This window comes from Symphodus melops, assembly GCF_947650265.1.
Source record: "Symphodus melops genome assembly, chromosome: 12".
Taxonomy (NCBI): domain Eukaryota; kingdom Metazoa; phylum Chordata; class Actinopteri; order Labriformes; family Labridae; genus Symphodus; species Symphodus melops.
The window spans coordinates 19,308,607-19,321,635 of NC_136702.1; the positions used below are offsets into that span (position 1 = coordinate 19,308,607).

General features: G+C 38.9%; 1 protein-coding gene across 2 annotated transcripts in view; it reads left to right on the forward strand.

Moving 5' to 3' along the window:
- Positions 1-5,401, forward strand: part of nrp2b (neuropilin 2b) — a 95,311-nt gene extending 89,910 nt beyond the window's left edge. For both annotated transcript variants that reach the window (XM_079357400.1, XM_079357402.1), the window contains one exon: positions 2,148-5,401. In XM_079357400.1, coding sequence (XP_079213526.1) covers positions 2,148-2,476 — 329 coding nt within the window. In that variant the 3' untranslated portion in view covers positions 2,477-5,401. The remainder of the gene's footprint in view (positions 1-2,147) is intronic.
- The last annotated feature ends 7,628 nt before the right edge of the window (positions 5,402-13,029 follow it).

The following is a 13,029-nucleotide window of genomic DNA, read 5'->3' on the forward strand; positions in this document are numbered from 1 at the left end:
AAACCCTATCAGTGATGAAAAAAACATTATAATTGTATGGATCTCAATTCAGCCAAAAATAATTTGGAAGTCTTTCCACAAGCTTATAGCAACTTTGTTCTTTAATATAGTGTGGTTAGTGTAGAGCCCAGCTGATTAATCAGCCAGTTGATTAAATTAAAGCATTTCCAGTGACTTTTAATTTCAACTAATTTTATTACAGACGTGCTCCCATTGGATGAATATGCACAGACACCTCACTGGCATATATATTCCAACAAGTATCATTCTCCAGCATACATCAACAGTTACTGTCCAGTTGAAAGACCATCTTGTCTTCCTTATATATCTTTCCACAAGTGTATGATAATGCATTTGAGGGATCAACACAATAAATGTGTATATCTTTATCTATCTTGCTCTACAGATCAAACATAGATCTAAGAAGAATGTTGGTCGATATATCAGTATTGGATTTCTTCTTGGCCTAATATCGTTATCAGTATCAGCCCCGAAAAGCCCATGTTGGTCAGGCCCTATAGGACATTCAAAAGTGTGTTTCTGTGTGTTCATGTGGGCATGCTAGTATATGTTTCCCTCTTCATCCTCTTTCATATTCTGTGGCAGACAAAGTGAGACAGACAGCTTCCTCCTGGGCACCTCCAAAACATCTGTCTGTTACAATCACCATTTACTTCCTGTGTGTGTGTGTGTGTGTGCGTGTGTGTGTGTGTGTGTGTGTGTGTGTGTGTGTGTGTGTGTGTGTGTTCCCCCTGACAGATACAAGAAGAGTACTCAGCCTTTGCCGCACTAAACAAGTCTGTTTACTGTCTGTTTACTACTTTCCTGTTTGTGTGTGTGTTCTTCCATAAAACACTCTAAATGCACTACTTAATTGCGGATTGGCTTGTTCATGAGTATACATTCATTAAGTGGATTAGCATGATTGCTTATGCCAACTAGATGTGCACACTTCAGCACACACGAGACACCAGAGAGCACCTTTACTGTAATTCTTTTCATTATGTTTCCATATTTCTGAAGTCAATAACAACTGGGGCTGTGGTGAACAGAATTAGCTGTTCTTGAATATATCAGCGATAATGTGGAACATTTGCCTCTTAAATTAATTTCCCCAAAGCAAGACTGTGGTACTTTGGAGAAAGGGAAGACCACAGTTATTTCTTTATGACTGTGTTGCTACTGCTAAGTTAGCTTAAATGGTAAATGGACCTGAAGCGCTTTTCTAGACTTCTGACTACTCCAAAGTGCTTTTTACGCTGAGAGTCACACCCATTCACTGAAACATGGTAGAGGTTGGTATGTATAGTGTCCATCAGTATTAGATTCGGCTGCACTTCCTGTTTCATCTACTTGTTTTATGTCTTGCTGTTACTTGTTTTATCTGCAAATGAGGGTTCTTTCTCAATGTTTTTTTCAGAGGATAATAAAATAAATGATGATGAAAATGATGAAATAATGAAACACTCTATTCATGCTCATTCACACACTGCAGGGTTAAGTGTCTTGCCTAAGGACACATCGACATGTGGTTGCAGGAGCTGGTTGGTCCTGAATGTGGCCTAGGACACATGAACACTACCAAACCAATGTGGACAAGAGAATCCCAGGCCACCGTATGTGGCCTGAGTGATGGGATCTCAATGAGTCGTCAGGATACATTTTGGTGTGTTCACACTAAACATCAAGGCTGTCTAATTGTGATCTGATCACCCAGCAGTGATGGTATTGAAAGGTGTAAACAGGGCAAGAGCTCTAAACCTCATACCAGCTTGTCAGATACTGAAGCTTTTTAACACGCCATGCGCATCTCAGGTGTTTACCCATCGCTACCCATCATGCTATTCCTTTACCCAAAGGAGCATCTGATTTGTCTCTCACATGGTTTAGTTTTGACACAAGACTCAAAGCCAAGGTCTGTTGGTGATGGCTTTTCGTTGTTTGGTTCATCCATTGTCCCCCAAAGCCAGGCCAAGCAGATTGTCTCATCAAAGCAGATTGTCTCAGTCTTTTCAACTTAATTCAATTCAAAAACACAGTCACTGATATTAGTTTTCGAAGTAAAGTAATTGCAAATAGATGCATCAGTGTCTCATTCTTTGATTGAGCTGTTTTAAAATTATGGTGTTGTTTTTTTTTTTTTTCAGGGTATATTTTTCCAGGATGGCCTTCTTCTTTTTCCACTCCATCCTCCTCTGATGTGGATCCCCCCTCTGTAACCCTGGTTTCAGAGAAGGACAAGGACAATGCCTGGCTTTACACGTTGGACCCAATCCTCCTAACCATTATCGTGATGAGCTCGCTCGGTGTCCTGCTTGGTGCAGTTTGTGCGGGACTGCTCCTCTACTGCACGTGCTCCTACAGTGGGCTTTCCTCGCGCTCCTCCACCACGCTGGAGAACTACAACTTTGAGTTGTACGACGGAATTAAGCATAAAGTAAAGATAAATCAGCAGAGATGCTGCTCAGAGGCATGAAGAGGTGGCAGACGATGGGTAAAGACTTTACCAGTGATCCCCTGCAAAAGTAGTTACATTGTTGGTCAAGGAAAAGACTGAAAGGAATCACTATCTGTTATATCAACCCCAGCGTCCCCTTCCTAAAACCCTGCTCTGATGTCTCATGGGGAAACATTCAACACAAAGTTACCCTACCTTTGTTGTGCCAGTGGGGACTTTGATATCCCCTATAAACTTAGAGACTTGGGGAACAATGACCTCAGTCTCCCTTTCCTACAGTACTATCTCCTCCGCCTGCAGGAGAGAGTCTGCGTGATTCTAAAAGCCTGTGAATGAATGAAGGAATGACTAGATGAATATGAATGACAGATGTACCATTGAATATAACCCACCAGCCACTGCAATGAAGCTTGGAGTGAGAAGGACAACAGCACCTATGACAATCTGGACATTTGGAACCACAAATGACAGCAGAGGCTGGGCTGTTTGGTGAAAATGGTGGAAATTGGATTCTTAATGAAGAAGAGAATCTCACTGACATGTACCCCTGACTTTGCATCAGAGTGATGTCAAATTTGCTTTAATTTGAATGTGGTCAATAGAGATGGCATGCAGAAATCAAAAAAGTGCCGCCTCTAACTGTTCGTGAAGGCTGCAGCACCAGTGGGTACTTTTGACTGAAATCAACACATATCAATAGAATGCTTATCCCCTAAAGAAGTTTAAAAGATATCAAAACACAGAACTAGAATGAAACAAGATGTTTAAAGGAGGAGAAGGAGAAGAGGATGAAAAAGGACCTTTTGTTTTGGTTTCTTAAAGTTTTAGATATAATTTCTGGGTGATCCAATGTCCATTAGCCTGCCATATGGCGCTTGCTCGCTCCTTTGTCTGCCCTTGGTCTGCGCTTTGTGAAACCAGTGGCATAGAAGAGTATTGGTGACTGTTTTTGTTTTGTTTTAGACTTGTGTCAGTTTGGGGAAAAAAAGGTTAAGAAAGCTTCAGTTTGTAGCCGCCCTGTAGAGCTCTTGCGCCATTTTTTAGACTTTCTTTAGCATCGTGTTGGACTCCATGGTCCTTTACTGTTACTTTAGTGGTTTTCTCTTTTGACACTTTTTTCCATTACAGATTATCAGTCTTTACAAAGAATAGAGGAAAGTAAAAGGAAGATGAAGACAGAAAATCAGAGGTTTATCTAAATCTAACATGCTGTTATGGAGTTGTGCTTTAGATTCAGTATTCTAGAGTTTGTCTTTGGTATATATCTATATTTTTTTGCTTTTCAGACTGTATGATGCCCAAGTGAGGGACAGACACTGTGTGAAAAAAAAATGTCAGTGATTGTTTTATTGCAACCTATGGATTGCCAAAGAGCGGTGCTTGTTCACAGGGGGACTGAACAAGTGTTGAAAGAAGGCAGAAAATGGACTTGGATTGATAAATCAGACTGCCTTTTGTCCAACATGCTATTTGTCTCCCCCTGAATGAAGGACACTCAAACAGAAGAGAAGGAACGACTACAGGAGGAGAACTGAAATCGTACCGACGACTTTCTTGGACACACAATCGAGCCTTAAGCTTACTACAGTATACGCTGTATCGGAGGACAGCCATCGAGGAGAGCCAGTGCTGCTGGAGAGACTGTTGAACCGGAGGAGACACACACCAACACACACACGCGCACACACAAACACAATCACACAAATGAACACAACCACACGGACAAAGATGAACAGACAATTAGAAAGAGAAAGAAAGGGGAAACTTTTGGTGGTTAAGTTTACATGCAGGAGAAGTCGCATAGTCCTGACGGTTCTATTTTTTCTCGCAATAGACACCTGCAGCAACGTGTTCGTCAGTTAGATTTTAATTAACTTCACGAGATGAACTTCTCATCAAAGTCAGTCAAAGACTATAGAAGGTGTCCATTATTACATACATGAACAATGGAGGCGAGCCTTTAGACAGGTGATTCTTTGCATGTAAACATTATTAATTAGATACTCAGCTGATGGATGCTGAGGACAAAGAGCGAAAAGATAAACAAAATGAAGCTGTCAGCTTCACGACGTTGCTGCATCACAACACAGAGAGACCACCAGACAACAAAATAAATAAAGAAACAGAGGACAGAACTAAGACAGAAAGCAAGAGATCCAGATATTTGTTTGTATGTTTTTTTCTCATTCTTCTCGGCCTCAGCAGATGAATCAAGATCAATCGGAGGAACGTCCTTTTTTGGTTTTGTAGAATATTGAAATAATCAGGTTGAGTTGATGGGCTCTGTGGAGCAAATAGAAACAACAAAATAGATGTCTCTTTCAAGGACAAGAATAAGATGCCTGTTGGAAAAAAAAAAACAACTATATATAAAGGGGTTATGAAAAAGACGACCAAGGATGCAGAAATAAAAAAGGGGGGTAAAAATGGAGAGAGAGATAGAAAGGTTCTCTGTCCATCAACTATGTTTTCATCGGACTGTTTTCCAAGTGCCTTGGAGCTCTCTTTTAATGTCTTTCTTTAGCTCTCGCTCTCTCCTTCTGTTTTGCTACTTCTGACACAAACACCTGAAACAGAAATCACAGATCAGTGAGACTTTGTGTGTATGTTTGGCTACAATAAAACACATTAATAAATAAACACTCTCACACACACACACACCTCACATGCCTCACCTATCACCTCTCTCTCTATCTTTTTCCTCACTCCTTGTTTTTTTAATCTTTCCCTCTGGAAGTCCACAAAGTATTACCTCTTATGTTGCGATGGATACACACACACACACACACACACACACACACACACACACACACACACACAAACAGACTACATTCACATCTATGGAACTGGCCAGATAACTCAAACATTTGTTTGTAGACTTTGTACAGAAGAATTTCTTTTTTAATGTTATTATTATTATTTAATAAAGGCTAAATAACATGAGATCTGTTTCGGAGTGTTTTTTTGTACGGGTGGGATTTACATTATGAATTTTTTTTTTTAATGGTCATAGGAGCATCACACAGATTTCAGGTGATTCATTTATCCTCATATTATAGGTGTTCAACCAATTTCACATGAAATGCATTAATAAAAAGGAGAACATTGGATTAAGTAGGTTAATAACTGATTTGTTTGTTATCACAGGCATATGCTTATATATTTCAAAGCTTTCATGTTTTTACCATTGTCACACTAATTAATGCACTTATCAGTATTTGAATGCTGCAGACTGTGGATGCCAAGTGTAGGCAAAGAGCTACAATATGCAGTCTGTATGCTGAGTGAATGTGCTGGCAACATCTGCCTGATTGGGCAAATCCCAGTCAAAATTCCCGGGCTTTAGAGCGCTGATAGCCTACAGTGGTTATATGTTGGATGTACCCATGTATAGTTCTTGTCTGTACTCACAGTTCTCATCGCAGCAGCTGCTGCTTCGATTTCGACCTCAGCCCTTTGCTGCATGTCATACACCCACTCTCTCCTCCCAACAGTTCCTGTCTCTCTTCAGCTGTCCCATCTAATAAAGTCAAAAATGATCCAAAAATGTCCATATGTTTCTGGGCTTTCGTTTTAGCAATTTAGTCTGGGATCTTGTCTTGGAGTTAGCACAGCTATGTGAAACTGCAACTTTTTTTTCATGTTTCTTCTCTGTCTCTGTTTCTCTGTCTCTGTTTCTTCTAATGCTAAGAAGATATTCTTAGCATTAATAAATTATTTATATTGTTTTGAATGAATTACTAGTGTGTTTTCTTGCTGGATTTGCTTTTGGCAAGCGTAAAACAAACACCTGGCACTACCTAAATAGTTTACAAACCAATGTTTACCTTTTTTGGGGACTTTACCTCCTTTCTGCCATCACTCTCCCGGTTTCCTTTCAGCTCATTTTCTTTTTTGGGTGGATTTCTACACAGTAAACAGGAAGAGCAGTATCATACATACAAAATTCAGTTTCAACTTAAAAGGACTCCAGTCTGCTTCCAGGTAAATCACTCCACATATTAATCCCCTGAACAGAAAAGGTTGTTATTCCAAGTAAAGATTAGCAAAATGGCACATCACAGTCTCCATTAGATGCTCCACGTGCTCCAGTTTACTGCATTCATAACCATGAGATGTAGAAACATGTCAGATCAGATATTCTCTTCAATTTATGAAGCCTGAAGAGCTATCTCCTAACTAACATTATAATCTAAAGGACCCACCAATTAGCTTTAAGACCATCAATAACTAAATGTGTTTCATTAAACCATATCCTAAAATAAAGGAAATGAGAGCAAACAATCAGATCTCTAAGAAAATGATCTTACTGGAAAAGATGACACTGGTGTTACATTATGCGAATGTTTCTGAGTATTTTAATCATTAATCATGTCATAGAAGAAGAATTCCAGTAAGATCCCAGGCCCAAATAACTTTACTAATGATTGCCCCTCATCCCTGACCATCTGCCCCACTTTACAACGCTTCTTAATTAGCTGTAACTGTATACAGTGCAATGCTAATTTGATTTTAGCCCTTTAATTAGCTCAAAGAGCCAATACTACTGAATTCTCTGCATCAGCATTTCTTCTCCTTCCTTCTTCTTTTTACTCATCACTCCTGCCCTCGTTTATTCATCTTTACTTCCTCTCACTGTTACTCCTCGACTCAGGAGAGTGACCTTGTTCTCACGCTTCCTTTGACATAGAAAAACTGGTTTTTTTTACACACGTATTCATTCACTTACAGAAGCACACATACTCTGTGGAAGTAGTTCAAGAGCAAGGGTGTCTTTTGAGTCAATGTACTAAAACCTGCATCAGGTGAAAAGTGCAGCTGCCATCTGCACACTGCAAGACCTCGAGCATTGACAATTAGGACGTGAGCCTTATTTTTGTGATTCTTCTGTATATGTCTGTGATAAAAGTATTACCATCACCTTCCAATCCTGGATCAGTAACTCACCCTCACTTTAATAGTGCTCATAATGCCAAACATTTCCTCATGCATCTTATTAAAGGTCTTTCAATAATCATGCCTTCCAAATCTCATCTTCATCATCTCATTCCAGATCCCGAGTGCAAGAGCTGAACAAAGGCTCACACAAAGTCAGGCATGTCAGTGTGAAGTCTGAAGATGCAAACGCAGACTTCAGGGGTGTCTCTTGTGGTTAGCCTTTGCTGAGAGTGTAACCCACTAACATAGATTTTAACGCTCCGATTCGTAGAAAAAATAACTGATCATTTGCACGCATGCATATACACTCAAAACCCATGCATGCACTCAACCATAAAAACAGCCCATTGAAAACATATTAGGCTTACTTATTTAAGGAACGTTTCAGCCTCAATTAAAACATTGGGTCTTCCTTATTGTGCTTAAGCACGCTTCACCCCTAAAGTTTGTGTTATGTTCACCAGAGTGTAAACACCTAATTTCCCCTTAGGGGATCAATACAGTAAAATTAAATAAAAATGAAAAATTAAAGTCCAGTTTGTTTGACTTGTCTGAATGCTCCAATCCATGCTTAAACATGGGACACTTCCTTGGCTTTGGCACGCTTGGAAGAGGTGTGCTTTGACACGGGTACACAACGAGGACAGCCTTCTTTTAGCGAGAAATTCAGAGAATCATGGCTGTCTCTGACTAAAATTACACAAAATAAACCACAAAGTCAGTAAAGTAGCTGTCATGTTCTTTGCATCCTTCATAATTACATAAAGTACAATGTTATGTACAAGAGATAATGGTGCTTAGGCCCGGTTAGTTCTGGAGACGTGAGTGCAGGCCAGAGGGGGAATGGGGAGAGGACAATGTGTCCAGTGAGAGTGCGCCTTAGTGTCAAAATCAATTTGAACTAATTAGCATTTAAGACCAGCTTTTTTTGTGTTGTGTTTTTCAGCTTTTTCTAAATTTAAATATTACCATCGTAGAATAAAGTAAAGCTGCTTAGGCCAGATTTAGATATGTAAAGTTGAGAGTGCCCTCCATCTTTTCTTTTTCCATTGCTGCCTCTTTCTCTTTTATAATACCACAACCAATTGCACACAGCTCCCACATAAACCAAAAGGCAGGCCCTTATAAACGTGGTGAGCCTGGTACTTATTAGAGGGCAGTGATACTCTGAAGCGGCACTGAAAGCTTGGGGGACGAATTATGGGCTGCACAAAGCTGTTACAGCTGAAGAAGGGACTTGGATTTGTGTATGTAGGAACGTGCTCTATAATAAATCCATACCTGCCTCAGGGTGGACAACATGATGGAAGAGAGGCAGCTCTAACAGAAAGGTCCTGGAGAGGCAATGGATAGTTACAGTGGCACAATGAACCATTACTCCTAATACAGTGTCAGCTTCAAATATTACATTTGCATAATTGTTTAACCCAAAACTAAAATAAACAAATACAATCTCTAAATGTGCATTCTAGTTTGTAAGTTATTATGGGTTTCCATTTATGTGCATGATAAATGTAATGATTTTAGGTTTACAGTTGATTTTGTTATCTGGAGGGAAACAAGCTTTTTCTTAGTGTTCCCTTTGTTTTTCTCTTTTCCCTCCTTTGTGTGTCATGAGTGATCGTGGCCCTGTCCTTGTTTTTTTTTTGTTTTTTTTACCTGTGCCCAAATGATCACATCTGTCCCTGACTCACCTCACCTGAGTGTGTCTTTGTCCAATTTCATGCATCCATTCACTACTCTTTGCTACCGTTATAGGAAGTTTTGTCGTGGAAAATAAACTGAGCTCACATGCGCAATAAAAAACACTGTCAGATGATACTCTCCTTTTGGTCGGACACTAGTAATTATGTCATTGCTGTCACACAATTAAAAAGTGCAGCCACACCCATCTGGGATCAATTTAAAACTATATGTTTTTTAATATTAATTAATAAAATACTGAATGTTTTATCTGCATATTCTAGATTTATTTTGGGGGGGGGGCTTTTAGTGCCTTTATTGGAGAGATAGGACAGTGGAGAGAGATGGAAATCAGGGAGAGAGAGTGGGGATTAACATGCAGGAAAGGAGCTGCAGGCTGGAGTCAAACCTGGGCCACATCTGTTGAGCCTCCATATCTGGGGTCACACACTAACCACTGTGCCACCAGCACCTCCATATCTGTATATTCTAATATAATTTCATACAAAATTAAAACAGAAAAATAATTGTATTATTTCTGACACCTCTCAATTTAAATTTCTCTTATATTTAAAACATATATAATTTCTAACAGCATATGCGCATTGTGATGTCTTTTCTAGGCGAATGTTATTACTGTTTAGTTTAAAGCTGTAAAGCACTTTTATTGGCTTTATGTGAATGGTTATTTAATACCAACTGGCCTTGCCTGATAAATACATATGAAATACATTATTCTTGAATAAAATTATGGAACATATTTTAATGCTACAACTCATTTATATGTGCATTCAAACAAGGTCTCATGCCTCTCATACGTATTGGTAAAACATTTATAAAACAATATAAAATCAAGACTGTACAAATGTTTGATCCAGTAGATGTCACCCTTGAGCACCAGCATTATTTCAAACCAAAACAAATGTTTGGCTGTTCTGAATCCTCCAGCGTCACACCTCCGATACCCTTCACATAAGTTTGCACAAAGGTTTGCATCCAAAATGGATAAGAGCATTTAATCATCACCTCCCCCTGCTAAAACTTTGATCGCTATACATGCCTTGTATATTGGTTTATTTGGTTAGTGACCATTTTCACAATGCATTATAGGATACAATCTACAGTCCACTATAGGGTACATAGTTCTCACTCATAATTCAGATAGCACTACAAAATGGCAAATTTCCTGTATAATATTCTCCTAATATATAGTGAGAAGTGGGGATAAATGGAAAATGGACTTGAGCTTGTAAGTGTACTTAGCAGTAAAGGGACTAGAAAAGCGTCACACCTGCCCATTCACACTTATACTGTATTCACACTGATGGCAGAGGCTTCTACATAAATTGATGGATCAATATTCATTAATCCCATTAATACACCACTGACACAGCAGCTGCAGCAACTTGGGGTTAGTTGTCTTGCACAAGGACACAGCATAAAGAGCCACTGCCTGATATCGAAAATAGACTTTGTGTTAGCTGTGCCTGTTTGGTTCTACTGGCTCTATCGTTTTCTGCCCCTTATCAGTTTCCTATACTATATTTAATTATGTGTGCTTGCATGGACAATTGACATAAGCCTTTTAGTTTTGCATTTCTCTTTACTAAATGTAGTTGTTAGTCTGCTTTTGCGTTATACATGTATGTTAAAGAACCAGGTAATCCTGAAACTAAATAAATGCACACAGGATAATACATCATTTCCCTCTTTCCTTCCTTCATTATATGCTTGTTTGCACGTATATTCTCCATCCTTCAGCTCAAATTATTTCCACTGACTGAAATAATTATTTGTGCTGCCAACATTTGGTCAAATATTTATTTCATTTTCCTCCCTTCTTTCCCACCATCATTGCACCTGTTTTGCCTGTTTTTCTTTGCTTTCTTTCTTCCCAGCTAATTCCTCCAAATTGATAAGCTTTAATTATTGTAATAGCATTTTAAGGGAACAAAGCAGCACCGATGTAAGCACACAGAAGACAGGACTTAAAAGCCTTTTTTTCCCTCTTTAAATAATGACCTTCAAATTACATTTGCATGCTCTGTAGCCTCACAGTGAATCTTATTTTTCAGTTTGTGGAAAACACAAAAGTGGGCTAAGTGCAAAATGTCTCCCCAAACAACTCTATGAAATCCATTACATGTTTATTATTATTATTAGGTTTTTTTTTGGTTTTTTTCATCTCGCCCACCTGGGTGGCCGTCTGGGTGAGAGAGAGCTGTTTGTGGTCTTGGCAGCCACCAGCACCCCGCACTCTAATGTCCCCAACTCACTGGCTGCATGCTGCTAAATCAAATTACATTTCATCAGACAAAAGCTTTTTTTTTCACTACACCAGTACAAATAAGATTGTTGTAAATCTAATCACAGTTTAAGGTTTATTGCTTTTTCATTTCTGGGGTTTTTATTTGTTTGGCTGTTTGCCAGGTGCTGGCAACTGTCCCTGTATTTCTACCAAACTAAAAAGTTACAATAAAGCGGCACGACTCACCTGAGAAACTCATTTGTTTCGTATAATTAACTTTTATGTACATGTATTCATGTTTTAGTTTTTATCTGTACTGAATTAATTTTCCATGATCTATTGTTCTCTTTCCCACGTTTTTCCTTTCATTAGTTCATAACTTTAATATTAATGCTTCTTAATTTTATTTTTACCCAAAAATATGGTAGTTGAGATACAAGATCTCATTTTCAAGACAATCTATATGCCAAGACAGCAACATAATAGATACATACAAAGACAAAATACAGATAATAAACCAAAATGACATCAATCAACAAATCAGAAGTGTTAAGTAAATGAGAAACATCTGTGGTCAAATGGTCCTTAATCCTACTTTTAAAATGTTCTCAGCCACATTAATACTCGAGAATAATGTGACTCACAAACACCAACATGATGGTGCAAACGCAGCTCTGTCACAATTATTGATTCTGATGTTGAGGCTGCATTAAACATGCAGCACTGGAGTCCAAGACAGTGTTCAACAAGGAGACAAGGGGATAGTATTGTATCGTATAATACCAAATATAAATGTAAAGCCTTATGGTGGGGTGTATCAGTATCATAGCATCGTATGGTACGGTATCTTATACTGTATCAAATGGAATCTTACTATGGTATCTTATTGTATCATGTTTACGTCATGTTTTGTTATCATATCATATCATATCATATCTTATTGTATCATATCTTATCACATTGTACCGTATCGTACTGTGTTGTATCAAAGCATACTGTATTGTATAATATTTATTCATTGCCAACTTCTACTATGAAATGTGTATCATCAGGGTCTCCTCTGCCTGCCTCTGTCTTTGTTTTATTTTCTACTCCTCATTCATTTCTAAAACATTTCACCACTCACCATTAAAGCAAGCACATTCCAAAATGATGATATCAGTCTTTCCGTTCAGTAGCCTTCTTCTAATCTAAACTGGCTGCTCAGCCACAAACACTTGTGCTTTTAGAGCTGGTTGTTGACATTGAGACTCTTAAACTATCCAAGGCTGCGGTGTGTCCCCCCCCCACTCACACACACACACATTGTCGTGTGAGTGAGCATGTATGTGTCTCAGTTGTGTGCTGAGATATGGAGATATTACTGAAGTATTCTCTCCAGATGAAAATAAACATTAACGCCTAAAACATGTTTGCTGCAGGAACAGAGGTGCACACACAAACAAACACTGCACAATACATACCATTATACCTCCGGCTGACTTCTTATTCTTTAAATTGTAACAATAGCACTCAACAGGGCCTTTGAGGGAGCCACGAAGCCATGCTTTCATCTGGGTGGGTGGCAAAAGTGTGTGTTTATGTGAATGTGGATGTGGATGTGTGTGTTTTGCAGGGGTTGCTGCTGGCACCAGAGCAGAAGGCCTGATATATACTCCCTGTCCTCACCCACACAGCCAACTTTACCTCACTGCAAAGGATC